Raw genomic sequence first — 19,239 nt, 5'->3', positions numbered from 1 at the left:
CCTGCCGTAGATGCCATCATCTACCTACCCCTTTATCCATCCCACGTGGCCATCCATCGCCTCTGTCTCCGTCTGTCCTACGCATGTGCCCGTTTGTCTGCGTGTTCCTCCGTCTCCCTCTCCAGCCCTCTCTGTCTCTCCAGCCACCCCATGCTCTACCCCATAGCCGCCATCCCTCTGTCCACCCATCTCACCCCACTGCCAGCCAGCCCCCCTCCACCCACCCCTGTAGGGGTACTGCGTACATCTCCCCATCCAGCCATGCATCTCCCCATGCCCCCTTCATCTATCCACCTAGCGGCTCATCCATCCGTCCCCACATGCCCCCTTCGTTCATCTGTCCCGACACACCCCCTTCATCCATCCACGCAAGTCAGTGGGGCCGAGAGCGCTGAAGGAGCTGGCCGAAGTCATTGCGGAGCCCCCGGCGAAACTCTCCCACACCTCGTGGCGCTCGGGAGAGGGCCAGGGCTTTGTCATGGGCAGGCCTTGTCTTACCAATCTCATCTCCTTTAACAATTAGGTGACTTGCCACCTGGATAAAAGAGAGGAGGTTGACATTATATACCTCGACTTGCAAAAAGCTTTTGATCTGGTATCCCATGATGTTCTCGCGAGAAAATTGGAAGACTGTGGCCTTAACTGCAAGACAGTTAGGTGGGTAGGAAGGTGGCTGCAGGGTAGAACCCAGAGAGTTCTAATGAACAGATTTGTGTCATCCTGGCGGGAAGTGGCCAATGGTGTCCTGCAGGGGTCGGTGCTTGGTGCAGTGCTATTCAACATCTTCATCAATGATTTGGATGTGGGGGTGAAGAGCTCACTGGCCAAGTTCACGGACAACACCAAATTATGGGGAACCATGGTCATGCTTGAAGACAGGCTGCAGATACAGGCGGACCTAGACAGGCTGGCAAGTTGGGCGGGCCGGAACCAGTTAAGTTCAACACTTAGAAACGTGAGGTGCTCCAACCTGAGACGATCAACCCCCTCCCTGCGCACCTACGGGCTTGGCAACACCAACCTGACCAGCGCCACGAATAGAAGGGACCTGGGGGAATACCTGACCACAGTGTGAACATGAGCCGGCACGCGATGCTGTAGTCAGCAGGGCAAATAATACTCTGGCATGCATCCACTGCATCTCCAGCGAAGCCAAGGAGGTGATTCTTCCGCTCTACTCCACACTGGTGACACCGCAGCTGGAGCACCGCGTCCAGGCCTGGGCACCGCACTTCAACAAGGACGTGGACAAGCTTGAGAGAGTCCAAAGAAGAGCCACCCGTACGACCAGGAACGTACATGGCAAGACATATGAGGAAAGGCTGAGGGACCTGGGACTCTTCAGCCTGAGGAAGAGAAGGCTGCGAGGGGACCCGGTAGCAGGGTACCGCTGCGCTAGCGGAGCACATCAAGGGCTCGGTGAGCAACTGCTCACCAGGGCACGCGAGGGGAGATCCAGGACTAATGGCACAAACTCCTGGAAGATTGACTGAGGCTCAACATTGGGAAAAACGTCGTCACACTTTCCAGACTGTGCGATAAGCTCCCTCCAGAGCTGCAAGCACCTACCCTGGACATCTTCAAGGAGACTGGATGGTCACCTCGCTGGGAGCACCTGACCCCACTTGTCTTTGGTAATCTTCTGAGGTCTCTTCCAGCCCCACAATCTATGAACTCCATCCATCCCCCCAGCCCTATAGACCTCTGTCCATTCATCCATCCACCCTGATAACCCTTCCATCCCCATAGATGCTTTCCCCACCACCATCCATCCACGCACCGAACCAATCCCTCCCTCCAGTGAGCCAGTCCATCCATCCCAGGTGTCTGGTGGGGGAGTGCGTGGGAGAGATCCTGTCCCCCAGGTGCCTCAGTTTCCCTTCTGCACCCATCCTCCAGACCCTTCGGTTCCACATGTCCATGTCCACCCCCCTCCCAGACACCTGGGATCCACATGTGTGTGTGTGTGTGTGTGTGTGTGTGTGTGTGTGTGTGTGTGTGTGTGTGTAGGACTTTGCTAGGCAACTCCCATGCTCCTACCCCACCCCCCCAAAAAGCACACGGGAGGTCCAGCTCTGCTATGAACAGAAGCCTGTTTCTTTTCTTTTCTTTTCTTTTTTTATTCATCTTGAGATAATTAATTACACTTCATTATTTTGCTTTGTTTTGACATTGGATTGTTTCATCCATGTTCATCATTAATTTAATTTTTTTTCTTTTAATTTTTTTTTTTTTTTTTTTTTTTGCTCTTTCAACATGGTCTGGGGGGCAGAGGGGAGCACGGAGCCGGAGACCCCAGGGACGGGGATCCCTCGGCCACGTGTCATCTTCAAGGGCAACACGCCAGGGGCGGGCGGGAAGGGGCAAGGACCAAGCCAGCGCCGCACACGCAAAGAAAAACAGGGAGCGTTAGAGAACGGGGGGTCCCAAAAGCCGGGCCCGCAACGACCGGGAACGGGGAAAGGGAGAAGCCTCTTGGTGTGGAGAGCCCGAGGGAGAGGGGTGGGGGTGGACAGAGCCCAATACGCTGAAGGATGGAAGAGGGCTTCCAAATATAGAGCTCGACACCCAAAAACACGGAAAAGTTGGTAATATTGAGTCCAACACGCAAGAATACGGAGGGCAAGTTGGATGTATAGAGCATGACACACACAAAAACCTGGGTAAGTTGGGGCTGTACAACCCAACACGCAAACATGTGGAGAGGAAGTTGCACATCGAGAGCCCGACACGCAAAATTACGGGGGTGAGGAGGGATTGGCAATGTAGAGCCGGATGCACAAAACCATGGACAAGTTGGAAATGTAGAGCCCAACACATGAAAATATGGGGGGAAAGTTGGGGATCTAGAGCATGGCACGCAAAAACGTGGAGAGAAAGTTGGACATAGAGAGCCTGCCATGCAAAAATATGGGGGCGGGGGGAATTGGGAATGTAGAGCCCGACGCACCAAAAATATAGACAAGTTGGGAGTAGAGAGACCGACATGCAAAAACATGGGAGGAAAGTTGGGGATACAGAGCCCAACACACAAAACATGCAGGGGACCGATGGCGTGTGGAAGCACAGGGGGAAGCTGGGAATACAGAGCCCAGCACAAACCACGGAGGGGAATGTTGCACATCCAGGGCCCGGCACACAACAAATGGGGGGGCACTGGGCGCACCAACCCGACACAAAAATCTGAGGGAGAACTTGGGAATACAGAAGCCCAATCCACACAAAAAGGGGAGAAATTTGGACATAAAGAGCCTGACACAGCAAAAGTATAGCGCCGTGGGCACCCAAAATGGAGGGGACATTGGAAATGCAAGGTGCCGTGTGTGAAAAATGGAGGGGCTATTGGAAATATCCAGCTCCCCACATACAAAAATGGGGGCAAACTGGAAATCCAGAACAGTGGCATAAAATAACGAAGGGGATATTGGAAATACCAGGCCACGCATGCCAAAAATGGAGGAAAGGTTGGAAATTCAGAGCCGTTGGCACAAAATAATGGAGGGGGCATTGGAAATACAGAGCTCCCCCCACAGATAACGGAGGAAAACTTGGACATATGAGGCCGCACATGCAGCGAATGGAGGGACCGTGGGAAATACGCAGCTCCCCACAGAGAAAAACCCTGGGAACCTTGGAAATCCAGAACTGTCTGCACAAAATACGGGCGGGGACGCTGGAAATACAAGGCCTCACGTTCCCAAAATGGAGGAACGGTGGCAAATCCAGAGCTCCCCAAACAGAAAATGGGGGGATTGTTGGAAATACAGAGCCGTTGGCACACATAATGGAGGGGATGTTGGACATACAAGGCCGCACGTGCAGAAAATGGACAGAGAGTTGGACACCCATCAAATGATGGAGGGACACTTAGCAATACCCAAGTCCAAAGAGAAAAAAAGGGGGCAAACTGGAAACCCAGACCCGCCGGCACAGAATAATGGAGGGGGTGTGGGAAATACAAGGCCACGAATGCAAAAAAAGGAGGGGTTGTTCAAACTACCCAGCTGCCCACAACCAAAGGGGGGGGGGGGCGTTGGAAATCCAACTCGTCGGAACAAAATTACGAAGGGGACGTTGGAAATACCAAGCCGCAAATGCAAAAAATGGATGGATAGCTGGAAGTCCAGAGCTCCCCACAGAAAACATGGAGGGAAAAATGGAAATCCAGAGCCGTCGGTATAAAATAATGGAGGGGATGTGGGGAATACAAGGCCGCACATGCAGAAAATGGACAGGGAGCTGGAAATACAGAGCTCCCCACACAGAAGATGGGGGGATAATTGGAAATACAGAGCTGTTGGCACAAAATAATGGAGGGCACATTGGAAATAATGAGCTGTCGGCATAAGAAATGGAAGGAAAATTGGAAATCCAGGACGATTGGCATCAAGAAATTAAGGGATGTTAGAAATACCAGGCTGCACATTTGAAAACTGGAGGGATAGTTGGAAATGCAGAGCCATTGGCACACAGTTATGGAGGGATAGTTGGAAATGCCCAGGTCCCCCCCGAAAAAATAAGTGGGAACTTGGAAATCCAGCATCGCCGACATAAAACAATGAAGGGGATGTTGGAAGTACAAGGCCGCACATGTGAAAAACGGAGGACAGGTTGGAAATATAGAGCTGTTGGCACACAAGTATGGAGGGATAATGGGAAAGACCCAACGCCCCACAGGAAAAATAGAGGGGAAACTGGAAATCCAGTGTCGTTGGCAGAAAAGAATGGCGGGGCCGTTGGAAATCCCAGGCCACACAGGGAAAATGTGGGGGGCCGTTGGGAATCTGGCGCCGTCAGCATCGAATAATGGACAGGGGTTAGAAATCCAAGGCCGCGAAGGCCTGAATGTGGGGGGGCCATTGGATATCCGCACCCAGAGGCCCGAAAACCGAGGGCGGGGGTTGAAGAAGCTGCCGCCCCCCCATGCCGTGCGGGGGGAAACGGGGTCTACAGAGCCCGGCATGCGAAGGGGATGGGGGACACGGGACCACGGAGCCTCCCCATGCAAAACCGGAGGGGGGGGGCAGGGAACACGGAACCGCACATGCCCAGAGAAGAGGGGGAAACGGTTAAAAACGAAAGAAAATCACGGGTTTTGGGGGGCTGCTTCATAGGCCAACACACCACAGAGCACAGAGAGAAACGTCACAGAGCAGAACTACCCCGGGGGGGGCACGGGGGTATTCAACACGCCACAGCCGTGGGGGGGGCGGGACGGAGGAGTCTTCAGGGCTTGTTTTTCTTGTTTGTTTGTGCCATTTTGTGGGGGGTTTCACCCAAAAAGAGTCAAATCTAAGCTGGGTTTGTTCACGGAAAACGGGTTTTTTTCCTTTTCTTATATTTTTTTGCATGGGGGGATGGAGGGGATGGGTGAAGAGAGGCGGGGAGAGGGGGTGCACACGCGTGACACGGCACATGTCTGCCACGTCTCGGGGGCTCTTTTCTGCAGCATTGGATGCCGCGTAGAGGAGTGCTGCCCACGTGCAAGCGTGTAGTGTACAAGCGTCTGTAGCATCATGCTGCGTGTGCCACAGGTGTATGGTACAAGAGTACATAGCATACATATTGCGTGTGTTCTATGTGTGCACGCATGGAGGTGCAAGTGTCTCTAGCATGTGTGTGTGCACGCCACGTTTGCACACACACGTGGGTACAAGCATCTATAGCATGTGTGCGCACATGGGGGTACAAATGTATACAGCATCTATACTGCACATGTTCTACATGTGTGCACACAAGTGAGTACATGTGTATATAGCATGTGTACTGCATGTCTTCCACAGGTGTGCACACATGTGGGTACACACGTATCCCTCCTGTCTCCTACACATGTGCTTACACGTAGAAGCCCATCAAAATGACATGTCTATCGCACCTACATTTGTGCACGCACATTAGCACACATCTGCAGTGTGGATAGCGTGTGCATCTCCACAAGCAGATGCACATGTATATGGCACATATACTGCATGTCTGAATACATGCAAATACATGGGGATCGCTTGTGTAGTGAATGTTTTTGCCATGTGGGTACACACGCATGTCACATGCATCTGGCCCAGTTCACACATGTCCATAGCATATACATGGCATCATCCCTACATGTGTGCAGACTTGTGTCCGTGTTTTCTACATGTGTGCACACATGTCGATACAGCGGTAGGCGAAAGGTCTGCCATTTTCACAAGTACACGCATAGAGGGATGTCACGTGAATATGACATGCTTTCTACACGCGCACCCTGCAGCATCTATGCCCTGCATTTTCGACATGTGTGTACACACATAGATGCAGATGCACACACATACCCTGCAGTATTTTTGGCACACGTGTGTGGGGCACACACATCCACTGCCAGTTATTCCCCCTGTGGTATATTTGCTATTGAAGACGGCTGCTCTAGAGAGAAACCTCCATCCACGGAGTATCATCTACCCAACCTGTGCACATGCGTGTGCATAGCTCAACATGTATATATATGGGCAGCATTTGCAGTATATATGCCTGCAATCCTTGGGAGGAGGAAGAGAGACACATCCTGCATATACGTATAGAGACATATGGAGATAGAAAGACATGTGCACACCTCCTTACCACATTCCCCTTACATACGTGTGCACGTGTGCAGCTCATATGTACACCCATCTTAGCAAATCTTTGAGGGCACCTCTCTCTTTTGATGAAGACACGTGCACACTTGTCCAACTACTGCATATAGCCCTCTGGGCCTTTGCCATGAAACATAGGTACACGTGCCTAGAACATGTTGATCTCATATGTCTTGTGTATATGGGGTATTCAAAGGGACATACGCACAACTGCAGTACATTCCCCGTGTACATGTATGCATATATTTTGTCAGAGGTATGTATACATTTCTATATGAGTATATATAAGTTTCATCAAAGATATGTCCAGTGTATGTGTGTGTACATATATGTTGTTTCAAACATGTACACACATCTACAATGTCTATATGCATGTATACATGTTTTATCAAATATGTGCACACATCTACAGGACATTGTGAGCACGTTTATCAAATGTGCACACATCTACAGGGCACATGCATGTCCCTATGTTTTATTACAGATACAGCCACACATCTGCTGTGTACACGCATGTAGATACATTGCCAAGACACACACACACACACCCCCCCCCTCTAGAACCTGCTGAATGTATATCTATGCAAGTCATATATATATAATTATAGGTTTGTACACACCGCTGTGGTACACGGACCATACGTGTGTTGGCATATGTATGTCTTGTGTAAAAGTATGTACAGACAAGTAGAGGATATTCATTGTGTGCTTTTGTGGGTGCATTGGGTTGTGTGTGCCAGGAAATGTGCTAGAGGCGTGTCATTGTTCACACGAACATGGGGAGGGCAAATATACTACAGACTGTGCATGTATCTATCTGTATCTCTAGAAAGTTAATGTGTGTGTGTGTGTGTGTGTGTGTGCGTGTTGCATAAGGTGAATATACTAGCTATGTGTGTATTCATCTATATGCACACCAGTACATTAGGCAAATATGGTGGCATGCACATACACACAGTAGATCCAATACATAAATACCTACCAATGCGTGTGCACACACACACACACACACAGAGTCGATCAAATACATACATCTACCTACCAACACACACATGCACACACAGGCACACACACACACACTAGATACATACCTATAAACACACACAGAATAGATCCAATAGATACAACTGCCTGCCTGCCTGCCCGCCCACACACACACACACACACACACACACACACACACACACAGCAGATCCAGTATATACTTCTACCTACAACACACACAGAGTAGACGCAATGTATACACCTATCAACACACACACACAATATATACCCCTATCTAACCTACACACACACACACAGTAGATGCAATGTATGCACCTACACGCACACACTGAGTAGATCCAATATATACCTACTTACCTAGGAACACACACACACGTGTGTGTGCGCACACACACATCTCTCTATAATGCACAGCTTCCACTTATGACATCTGCCTCTCTCTCCCTCTTTCACACACACACACACACACACACACACACACACCAGTGCTATAACCCTAAAGTATGGGTGTGTATAGATGTACACCCTTCCCCATATACCGTGTCTATAATGTCTCTCTCCCATCTCCAACAGGCTTACACACCTATCTCCTCACACACACACACATGCTAGAGAGTTACAACCCAATAGTGTGGGTTTGTATGTGTGTGTGAGTATGCCAAAACACACACACACAACTACACATATGAGGTCTATAATGTCTATCTCGTCTCAGCCCGGCTTACGCACGCACACACACACACTATAGAGTTATAACACCGTATGGGGGGTGCAAGTACACACCAAACACACACACGCCTCCATATGTCTAACATGTCGACCTCCCATCCCAGGCACACTTCTATACCTCCATGCACACACCAACATTACAAGTGTGCGGTTACAATGCCCTGCACACGGGCACCCAAGACTTCATACCGTATGTTCCCGACAACAACACGCCCTTGGTACATAAAACCGTGTGCGTATCCCCTCCAGCCCTACTTCTCTATGCTTTCTCACACATGTACACACATCTACAGGCACCCACGTTTATGCACGGGCATGTGTGTCTTGTTACTCAAAAGGCAGGAAGAAGGGAAAGGCCTTCCCTTACCACAATTCCCTGAGTATCATCAGCAGTGCGAGCAGACATTGCCCTTGCCTCCCGGCAGAGCCAGATCTTACTGTATTTCTCACCTATAATGAGGTCCACAATTTCCAGGAACTGTTTTTTGGTGGTTTGGAGGGGATGCATGTTGTATATGGGAAAATACGGTATTGGGTGTACACTGCATCTAAGACACGGCTCCCCCGGAGCACACGCAATATCCAGTGGCCAAACTCTACAGGGTGTGTACGTACAAACACATGCACACAATACCTGGTGTCCTGCCACTACAGTGCGTGTGCCTACACACACACACACATGCATATACACACACGTGGTGCTCTCTATCATACGTCTCTCCTTTCTATGCCTGTCAGCCGCAGCGTGTTGGGTGGGGAAGGGCGATCACACAGGTGTGCGCGCATGGCAGGTGTGCGCACGCCCTCCACGTGCGGTGCTCTTCAACACCCCCCACTCCCCAGAAAAGCAGTAGGCAGGGTCCAGGTGGGGAGGGGGTTTCTTTGTACTGGGATGACTGGTATTGAGGGGTATCTGAGTTCGGGGAGTATTCTTGGGGTACTCTTATTGTTGCTCTGGAATACTACAGCATCCTGGAGCAATGGGCCTAATGGTGGGCTGGTGTCTGGGAGTACTCTCAGAGTAGTCCTATCGTTACCCAAAAATACTACAGCGTCCTGGGGTGGGGGTATCAGGTGTCTGGGAGTACTCTCAGAAGACTCTTTGTTACACTGAAATACTACAGCATCCTGGAGTGACAGGCCTAATGGTGGGCTGGTATCGAGAGGTATCCATGTGTCTGGGAGCAGGCTCAGAGTAGTCCTATCGTTACCCCAAAATACTACAGCATGCTGGAGTGGGGGTATCATGTGCCTGGGGGTCCTCTCCAAGTAGTCCTATCACTACCCAAAAATACTACGGCATCCTGGAGTGACAGGTCTAACAAAGAGCTGGTATCAAGGGGTAGCTGAGTGTTTAGGAGTGCTCTTAAAGTACTCCAGTATTGTTACCAAGGGGCATTTGGGTGATCGTAGAGATGGGAGTTATCATTTAGACACGCTCCCAACACACTCCCTGACTTAAGAGGCTCCAGTGTCTCCTGTGGTGCAATCTGGGGTAGCTCTTCCCCTGGTATGTCCCTGCCCTGGGGGTATTTGAGAGCTACAAGTATCCCAGGTCAGTCAGGTATTCGTGTTTGGATGAGGAGGGTCTTTGCTTTAATCCTTCCGGGATTGAATCCATCATGACTTCACCTATCCTGGGGGCTGGGGAGCAGTGCTCTCTGCGATACCCGGTATTGCTCTGTATGGCCCCGGCACCCATTACATTTACCGTGCATGGCAAATGGAGGCACATTACAGAAACAGAGTTATTATCACAGGGCAAAAATGGCCGGCCAGCCACGAAGATGGTGCTGGAAGAAATACAATGTTTTTGTAGCTGGTTTGCACTCATATTTAATCTTGAACACGGGGCACGTTGCTAATACTCAAGTATTTTTCTCAGAGGCTCTGGGTGGAAGGGTGCAGCCTGGTCATCATTAAACAGTACTTTGGCGAGTATTAATACTCCAGACTTCTCGAAAGGGCTAACAGAGGGCAGGCGCACCTCCGGGTGCCCACAGACTTTGCTCTCCGGGAGCGTCATGCTGTTAGCCATTACTCAGCAATGCCTCAGTATTTTTAGCATCGCAGCGAGTGACCCGAGAGCTGCGTATTCAGCTAGAATTACTGCCGCATGCTAGTGGAGGGGGAGACGGCTTCTCTCTACAATCACTGCACCCCAAAAAGCAACAGCACACGGTGTTACCCGAGTACTTCTCAACGGGGCCTGGAAAGCCACGATCACGCTAGAAGTACCAAGCTGCTTTCCTCAGGGTATTTATTTGGCAGCATTTGTGTCTGCTCCTATCAATTTATACTACTCTAGCATTGTCATAGCTCCACAATCGATACTCATGGAATAGCGCTGCTTTTGTGTAGAGCCGGGTTCCTCCAGGGGCTACACTCATGTGGGTAACGGCTGATTTTTAAGGGGTGGGGTCTGGAGTATCTTTGGAGTATTTTTCCCCCCAAGGGAATTCTGCTAGATATATATATATATGTTTTTGCACTGCTCTCCTGGTTTATACGGCTGTCTTAACTGGGGAGGGGTGATTGGCTGGGAATTATGGTAATATTTCTGTAACCAGAGAGCATCAATTCACGGGAAATGATGGCAATATAGAAACATTGCCATAATTTAGCATTAATTGTTGCTCTCTGGTTATAGCAATATTACCATAATTCATAGCCAATCACCCCTCCCCAACTAGGGGAGCTAATGATTCGCTGGGGTAGCAGTGATTTGCAGGAAATTACGGTAATATGTCTATGACCAAAGAGAGAGACATTGCTGTAAAGTATGGTAATATTTCCAGAACTGGGGAGCTATGATTCGCTTTAAATTAAGCAGTATTAAAATGTATAAATATTGAAATTATGGCAGTATTTCCATACCTGGGAGTGATGATTCACTGTACATTAGGGCAATCTTTAGATGGTTAAATATTTGCATATTTACATATTAATTATGGCAATAGTTACTAATAACACGCTAGTATTATTATTCCTTTTTTAAAAAATGTATATATTTTTATTACTTTAAAAATATATATATGAACATATTATTTTTTTTAAGTATGAATGGGAGTGAGCATAAATTTCCAAAGAAAAAAGCAGTGTGTGTGTGCATGTGTGTGTGTGTATACATGCACATATACACATACCCATTTACACACACACACACACACACACACACACACACACACATATATGAATAAAATAATACTCGTTATACTTATTATAACAATTTCGGCGGTCATCTATCCATCTATTGATAGGCAGATAGATGGATACACTGACAGACAGATACACACACACACACACACACACACACACACTTTTACTAGAGAAATTGCCACAAGTATAGCAAGCATTATAATATTCTAATTATCATTACAGCAATTATATAATTATTATTATAATGATTATAATATTGTAATTAATGACCATGGTGTGGTACCTAGCATTTAATGACCACAGTGTGGTGCTCTAGTACCGAAATAACACAGCAGAATACCCTAGTGCTTAAATTTCACGACACGATACCCTAGTATTTGAATACCATGGCATGGCACCCTAGCATTCACTGACCACAGCATGATACCCTAGTATTTAAATACCACCGCACATTACCCTAGCATTTAAATGCCACCACACCGCGCCCTAGTATCTGAATATCATGGCATGATACCCGAATATTTGAATTTCATAGCATAATGCCCTAGTATTTGAACATCCTGTAGTGATACCCTAGCATTTACTGACCACACCACGATACCCTAGCATTCAAATGCCACAGGATGATAACCTTCCAATTAAATTTCACAGCATGGTACCCTAATACTTAAAGACCACAGCACGACACCCTAGTATTTAAATATCATGCTGTAGCATTTAATGACCCTGGTGTGGTATCCTAGAATTCACATGCCACGACACAATACCACAGTGTGGCACCCCTGTTTTTAAAGACCACGGTGTGGTACCCTGGTATCTAATGACCACAGTGTGGTACCCTGGTATCTAACAACCGCAGTGTGGTACCCTAGCAGGTGAAGAAGCATTGGGGAGCTAATATGAGCGCAGAATTGCACGGGGGCCATTCCAGAATTAGGCAGGCTGACAATTAATTGAAACAACCTAAGTGATTAATACTACAGCACATCTGCACCTCCAGGTGCAGGCGATATCAATGTCAGGGACTCGGTGACGACTCTAGGGACTGGGGGAGGTTATGTCCTTTGGCAAAAAAACCGAAAACAAAACCCTGGAGTATCTCCTAGCACCACGCCAGTATTACTCAAGTATTCTCTCACCCGGTCTCCGATTCAAACCCTGGGCCTTCATCTCGATTTGCATTCGATTTGCATGGCTACTTCCAACACCCCTGTGTGTTACTCTCTCACGCTGATGTATTAGTCTAGTAGATTTGGTCCCAGGGCTATTGTGGTGACTCCAGGATACTGTAGTATGTGCCTTAGCCAGGCATCTCTTCGAAGTCATTCCCAGCTTCGAGAGACGTACTGCACACACAGAAGGGACTGGGAATACTGGAATATTTCTTGACGTGGTATCCTTGCGGGTAGCTGCAGTAATTGCTATGATGACCACAGCCAAACTGCAATGGAGGAAAACCCCCACCCTCATACAAGTGAAAATACTGGAGTATCTTTTCAAACGGTTGCTCCCGGGGGAAGAAATATTGTGGGCATTTCGAGCAGGCAGAGGTCCCAACCTAATTAGACTCCCAGATTGCAGCAATCTCAGCTCAGTGGCCAAGGGAGTATTGATACTCTGAGAGGGCAGCGTCCGCACCTCTTGGCCAAAATAGCATCAATATTCCAGTATTCTTAGCTAGGGTAACGGTACTCTGGAATGCACCCGCTCAATGGCCAATGGTAGTATCGTTAATCCAGTATCCCAGATAGAGTAGCGCCAATGCTTCTTGACCAGGGCAGCATCGATACTGTAGTATTCCCAGATAGGATAACCGAGGTCCCCAGTAAGGCAACACCAACCAGTCAGATTGCCAAGGTAGTATCAATACTCCAGTATTCCCAGATGGTCTCCCCCGTACAGCAAAGCCAGCTCAATGGCCATGGTAGTAGCAATACTCCACAATTCCCAGATAGGGTATGATACACCCCAATACAGCAACACCAACTCAATAACCCAGGTAGCATCAATACTGAAGTATTCCCAGATACAGTAACAATACCCTCCAATACAGCAACAGTAGCTCAAGGGCCGAGCAAGTACTGATACTCCAGCACTCCGGGATAGGGTAACAACAGTCTCCAATACAGCAACAGGTAATATCAATACTCCAGTATTCCCAGATACAGCAACAGTGTCAGCGCTCCAGTATTTGTAGATTGATGCTCTGTCTTCCTTAATGTAGTATCAGTGCGCCAACTTTCTTGGTCAATGGGGTATGGATCCCCCCCCACCCCCCGCCATGTGCCCATACTGGATTATCAATGCTTTGCCATACTGGGATGCTATAGCATCCATTCCAAAGCATTCCCAGGCAGGGCCACAACCCCTTGACACTGTGGCCTTAGTTACCCCCAACCCCACTTGGTACCTGGGTATTCATTTTCTCAACGCCACCCCCCCTCCAGGGTAACAGCCTACTAATACTCCACAACATGCCTCAGTCCTTACTCTTGGGGATGTTGGACTCCCTCAGGTCCTCAATACCAACCCCGCAAGGGCTGGTTACTCTAGTCACGTCCAGAAAATACTCTGGGCTTCTCCTCCCCAACAGCTCATTGCCCCGGCCAGGCTGTCCCTAATGCAGTGGCACTTCAGTACCAGAGTATTAGGGGCAATACCCCAGTGTCAGCCTTACGACTCCAACTTTCCTTTGACTCAGCAACAGTGCATGGATACCCCCATATTCCAACACCTGGGGGCAATACTGGAGCATGTCCACTCGCTGATACCCCAACACCTGGAGCAACACTTCAGCATGTCCCCTCACTAATGCTCCAACCTCTGGGGGTAATACTTGAGTATATATCCCTCACTGATACTCCAGCACCTGGAGGCCCTACCTGAGTATGTCCCCTGACCAGTGCCCCAGTACACGGGGGAGGGGCTATCCGAGTACATCCCCTCCCAATACTCAAACACCCGGGGGCAAAACTTGAGTGTACACACACACACACACACACACACACACACACATTGATACTCCAGCACCTGGGAACAATACCCAAGTATGTCCCACCACGGATGCTCCAGGGCCTGGGGATAACACCCCTGAGTATGAGTATGCCCCCTAATGCTCCAACATCTGGGGGAAATACCCAGGTATGTCCCACCACTGGTGCTCCAGCATCTGGGGGGAGATACTCAAGTATTTCTCCTAACACTTCAGCATCTGTGCGCAATGCCCACACAGACCCCTCGCTAATACTCCAGCCTCTGGGGGCAATACCAAAGCACATCCCATCCTGGATACCCTAGTACTCAGGGGGGCAAATGCTCAAGCATGTCCCTGGATAATGCTCCCTCATCTGGGGGTGATACTCAGGTGTGTCCCACTGATCATACCCCAATCCTCAAGCATGTCCTCTGATACCCCCACACCGGGACTGGCGGAGATGATACTTGGTATTGCCCCAGCACCAATGCTCTGGTACTCACCAAGGGGCAGTATTCAGCCAAACCCCTGCCCGGAGGGGACTTGAAAACTGCCAGCCCCCTGAACCCAGGACATGGACGGGCACTGGTGTTGTGGGAACCCCTCCTCACCCCCCCAGCCAGGTGCAAACTGCGGGTGGAATGGCGGGGGCCCCCCCCCCCCCCGGGGGGGGGGGGGGGGGGGGGAACCAGGCATTTGGGGGAAAAGGAAGTGGGGAGAAATGGAGTGATGGATGGCGAGATGGCAGTGAACAAAACCCCTTAGATTTGCCGAGGGCGGCGCCGCTCCCTCGTTAGGGCTCGTTACTGTCTCGTTACATCAGCAGTAATAGGAGGAGGAGGAGGAGGAATATCGTTATCGTGAGCCGTGGTATCATCATCATCGGGAGGGGAGGCGCGGGGGGGGCGGATTGTGTGTCGTGTGTGTGTGTTGTGCGTGTGCGTGCGTGTCTGCACGTGTGTGTCACCACCGGGGGTTCACAAGCCCAGGGTGCCCCCGATCGTCGACGCCAAGACCACGCCCAGCACCACGCAACAGATTATGATCATGATTTTCTTCTACGTTACCCCAGCGAGGAGGAGAGGAGAGAGGGGTCCGGGAGAGCAATGGGAGGAAAGAAAGAAGGAGAGAGAGGCGTTAATGGGAGGGGGAACCAGGGGGAGGACCCAGGGACGAATGCTCCTGGACTCGGGGCCAATCCCTGAGTATGCCCCACCTTCGGAGGGGGATTACAGGTACCAAGTCTGCCCCGTGGAGGGGGAAGGTCACAGATACCAATACTCGAGGGCCAATACCCACGTATGCCCCACGGAGGGAACAAGTTACAGGTATGGACGTCCCAATACTCAGGGCCAGCACCTGAGCATCCCTCATGGAGGGGGCAGGATGTAGGTATTAGCACCCCAATACCATGGGCTGATACCTGGGTATGCCCCACAGAGACGGGCAGGTTGCAAGCACTAATGCTCCGATGCTCAGGGCCGACACCTGAGTATGCCCCACAGAGGGGACAGGTCCCAGTACTCCCCAAACCATGGCCCGGTACCTGAGTATGCCCACACAGAGAGAGCTGGGGACAGGTAGTAATACTCCAGTACTCATGGCCGGTATATGAGTATGCCCCATGGAGAGGGTGAGACATGGAGACTTACGCTCCAGTACCTGGGGCTAACACCCGAGAGTGGCGTGTGGGGTGGGGTGGGGGTGTCCACAGGTACTAATACTCCAGTAGTCAGAGCGGGTACCCGACTATGCCCTGCAGGCGATGCTGAGAGACGGACGATCCTCTATGGGCGTTCAGTTCTAGGTCTCCCAACACTCCCAGCTCTACAAGTTCTAGATCCATTAGACCTCGCCCATCCAGCCCCTCTCCTCATTGGCTCGAGTAGAGGAGGGCAGGGTTTAGAAGACATCATCTGCAGGAGCCCCACCCCCCTGCGGTCCCGAACACGGGACGGGGGGTCTAGAACCCACCGTGGCCCCAGGTACTCATGGGAGGATCCTGAGGCCCCCACAAACCCCCGGGGCACGAATGCTCTAAGCGTGGGCACTGGACAGGAACCCAGGAGTCCGGGCTCCCAGTCCCCCGCTCTCACCCTCCAGCCCCCACTGCCCCCGGAGACCCGAGCTCCATCTGCAGACGCCCTATGACCTCCTTGCCACCCCACACGCATCTTCCCACCCTCGCGGTGACTCGCTGCAGCTGGCTGGTCCCATTGCCAGGAAACCGAGGCGGGGCCCCAGTTACCATCCCCAGGCACGTGGGGAGAGGGTGTGGGGAGAGCTGCAGTTCAGGAGTGAGGGGCACCGCTGTGGAGGGGCTGCGGGCTGGGAGCGAGGGGCACCAGACAGAGCCTTTGGGGATACAGGGGGCTGCGGGTCAGGAGTTTGGGGTTCCCCCATGGGGGGAGCCCGGGCTGGGAGCCCCCCACTCACCCTCCGAGCCTTGCTCTGATATTTGACGGCTTTCTTGGTGTCCGACACAGCCCTCTCCACGTAGTCCACCGAGTGCTCCACGTTGTACTCGATGCGGTCGATCATCTCCCCCTGTGGCCGGCATCTCCCGTGAGGGCCCCGTTCTGGGCAGCGGCGACCCCACTCCCACCTGCCTGGTCACTTGAGGGGCGGGGGTGTCTTTCCCCTCCCTCTGGCTGCCAGGGCTCAGGTCCTCTAGGAGCTTGGATTCCAGGTCACCCAATGCTCCCCGTTGTGTTGGAGGGTCTAGGACCCACCCAGGTTTTAGGGCCCCCATGACTCAGGGTAGGTGAAGATAGGGCTAGGACCATGGCCGTTCCCCTCCCACCAGTGTCCGGGCCTCAAATCCTGTAGGAGCCTCAGTTCTAAGTCACCCAACGCTCCCAGTTGTGGTTTGGGTGGTCTAGAGGATCGAAGGCGTCCCCCCATGACTCAGGGTGGGTGGAGACAGGGCCAGGGCCTTCCTGCTCCCACCAGGGTCTGGGGCTCAAATCCTCCAAGAGCTTCAGTTCTAGGTCGCCCAACGCTCCCGGTTGTGTGTTGGGGAGTCTAATACCCACGGGGCAGCTCTGGGAGGGGGGACATGGCCACACACAGTGCTGGGGGGGCAAGGGGTGGGCAGGGCCTCACCTGGCTCTCTACCAGCATGGCCATGTCCACGAACATGTCGTGCAGCTCCCGGATGCTGGTCTCCAGCTTGATGATCTCGTTGTGCCGGGTCTCGATCTCGTTCAGCGCCTGCTTTGTCATCTGGGAGTCCATCTTGATCTGGGGGGGCGGGGGGGTATATCAGCAGAGCCCCACTTCCAGGCCCGGCGGGGTGGGGAGGGGGAAGGCTCAGAGATGAGGCCAGCTCGGGTGGGACGACTGAAGTACGGCTGCATATAACACTGTAAGGAAGCCTGGGATGCAGCCAGCTCTGGGGTGGAACGACTGAGGTACGGCCACATGTTACACTGCGTAGGGAGGGCCGAGCTGCATCTAGCTCTGTGGTGGGGTGACTTTGTAACAGCCACATATAACACTGCATAGGCAGGCTGGGATGTGGCCAGCTCTGGGGTGGGACCACTGAGGTACAGTGGCATACAACACTGCATAGGGAGACAGAGAGGAGAGCTGAGAGGCAGCCAGCTCTGAGGTGGAACAGCTAGATAGCAACTGCATATAACACTATGGGGAAGCTTGGGATGCGGCCAGCTCTGGGGTGGAACGACTCAGGCATATAACACCGTATAGGGAGACTGAGATGCGGCCAGCTCTGGGGTGGAACAGCTAGGTAACAGCTGCATATAACACTCTGTATAGGGCCAAAATGCAGCCAGCTCTGGGGTGGGGACTGGCCGCGAGGCACGTACGTCGTCGGTGAAGATGGCCAGCTTCCCACTCTCCAGCATGTCCTCCAGCTCCTCATTGGTGGTCGTGCGGCCAGCTGAGGGGGGAGCAGGGTGGAGGGGTGGTCAGCCAGCCCGGATGCCTGGGTTCCCTGGAGTGGGGGCTGGGAGCCCGGACGCCCAGGTTCCCTGGGGGTTCCCTGTCCCCGTACCCCCCGCCCCCGGCATACTGATCTCCAGCTGGCGCTGGATCCGGTCCTTGCAGCGGTCGCGGTACTTGGACTGGGTGGCGTTGTACTCCGTCATCACCTCCACGAACTTGCGGGACAAGGTCGAGTGCTGGGGAGGGGGAGGAGAAGCATGGCATTGTGGGAGGGGCTATTTTTCATCCCCTCCCCTCCCCCTGGGTGGAAGGATACGCTTCCCTGGGGCCAGGAATGGACTCCTTCGGGGGGAACTCACAACAGCGGAGGGCTACGTGGCCAGGGCAGAGCGATACGTGGCCTGGGTGGAAGGATACATGCACTGAGGGGTGTTTGGTGGAGGGACATGTGACCCGCACGGAGGGACACTCATGCCAGGAAGAGGCTGGGGGGGCACTGCAAGGCCAGGCGGAGGGATATGGGGGCCACACAGCGGCTGGCAGAGGGATACGTGGCCTGGGCAGAGGGACACAAGTGCCAGGAAGACGCTGCAGGCTGGGGGGATCCGGGCGCTAGACAGTGGTGCAGAGGGTACGTGGCCTGGCGGAGGGGTACGTGGCCCAGGATGAGGGACAGGGCCCCGGGCGGAGGGATACCTGGGTCTTGCGGATGCGCAGGTCGGCCGAGGAGCGGTTGAGCCCCTCCTCCTGCTCGATGCTCTGCTCGATGGCTGCAGGCACAGCGGGGCAGGGTCAGCGTGGTGCGGGGGGGGGCGGCCCCGCCCCCGCCCAGATGGCCACCACAGGCGCCCCACC

At 52.1% G+C, this 19,239-nt stretch overlaps 1 protein-coding gene across 2 annotated transcripts; it reads right to left on the bottom strand.

Moving 5' to 3' along the window:
* Positions 1 to 15,155: 15,155 nt before the first annotated feature.
* Positions 15,156 to 19,233, bottom strand: LOC102369780 (syntaxin-1B). Of its 2 annotated transcripts, XM_025193943.1 has the most exons (6): positions 19,081 to 19,150; positions 18,512 to 18,620; positions 18,306 to 18,379; positions 17,581 to 17,718; positions 16,912 to 17,022; positions 15,156 to 15,533 (listed from the first exon to the last, which is right to left on the bottom strand). In XM_025193943.1, exons 2-6 carry the CDS (start codon positions 18,585 to 18,587, stop codon positions 15,453 to 15,455), a joined length of 480 nt encoding a protein of 159 aa, XP_025049728.1. In that variant the 5' UTR covers positions 18,588 to 18,620; positions 19,081 to 19,150; the 3' UTR covers positions 15,156 to 15,452. The 2 variants fall into 2 exon arrangements, with proteins under 2 accessions (XP_025049728.1, XP_025049727.1); XM_025193942.1 differs by having other exon boundaries at positions 15,156 to 17,022; positions 19,081 to 19,233.
* Positions 19,234 to 19,239: the final 6 nt, after the last annotated feature.

The sequence above is a fragment of the Alligator sinensis genome, unplaced genomic scaffold, assembly GCF_000455745.1.
Source record: "Alligator sinensis unplaced genomic scaffold, ASM45574v1 scaffold1511_1, whole genome shotgun sequence".
NCBI lineage: Eukaryota > Metazoa > Chordata > Crocodylia > Alligatoridae > Alligator > Alligator sinensis.
Note: the sequence above shows the minus strand (reverse complement) of the source record. Positions and strands in the feature narration are given on the sequence as shown.

Bases quoted from the DNA above. Each gene is read 5' to 3' on its own strand.
- LOC102369780 (XM_025193942.1), bottom strand. From the start codon at position 18,587: ATGACGGAGTACAACGCCACCCAGTCCAAGTACCGCGACCGCTGCAAG. The intron at 18,380-18,511 runs GTATGCCGGGGG...CTCCCCCCTCAG, and splicing joins CCAGCGCCAGCTGGAGATCA to CTGGCCGCACGACCACCAAT. The intron at 17,023-17,580 runs GTGAGGCCCTGC...TGCCGGCCACAG, and splicing joins CCATGCTGGTAGAGAGCCAG to GGGGAGATGATCGACCGCAT.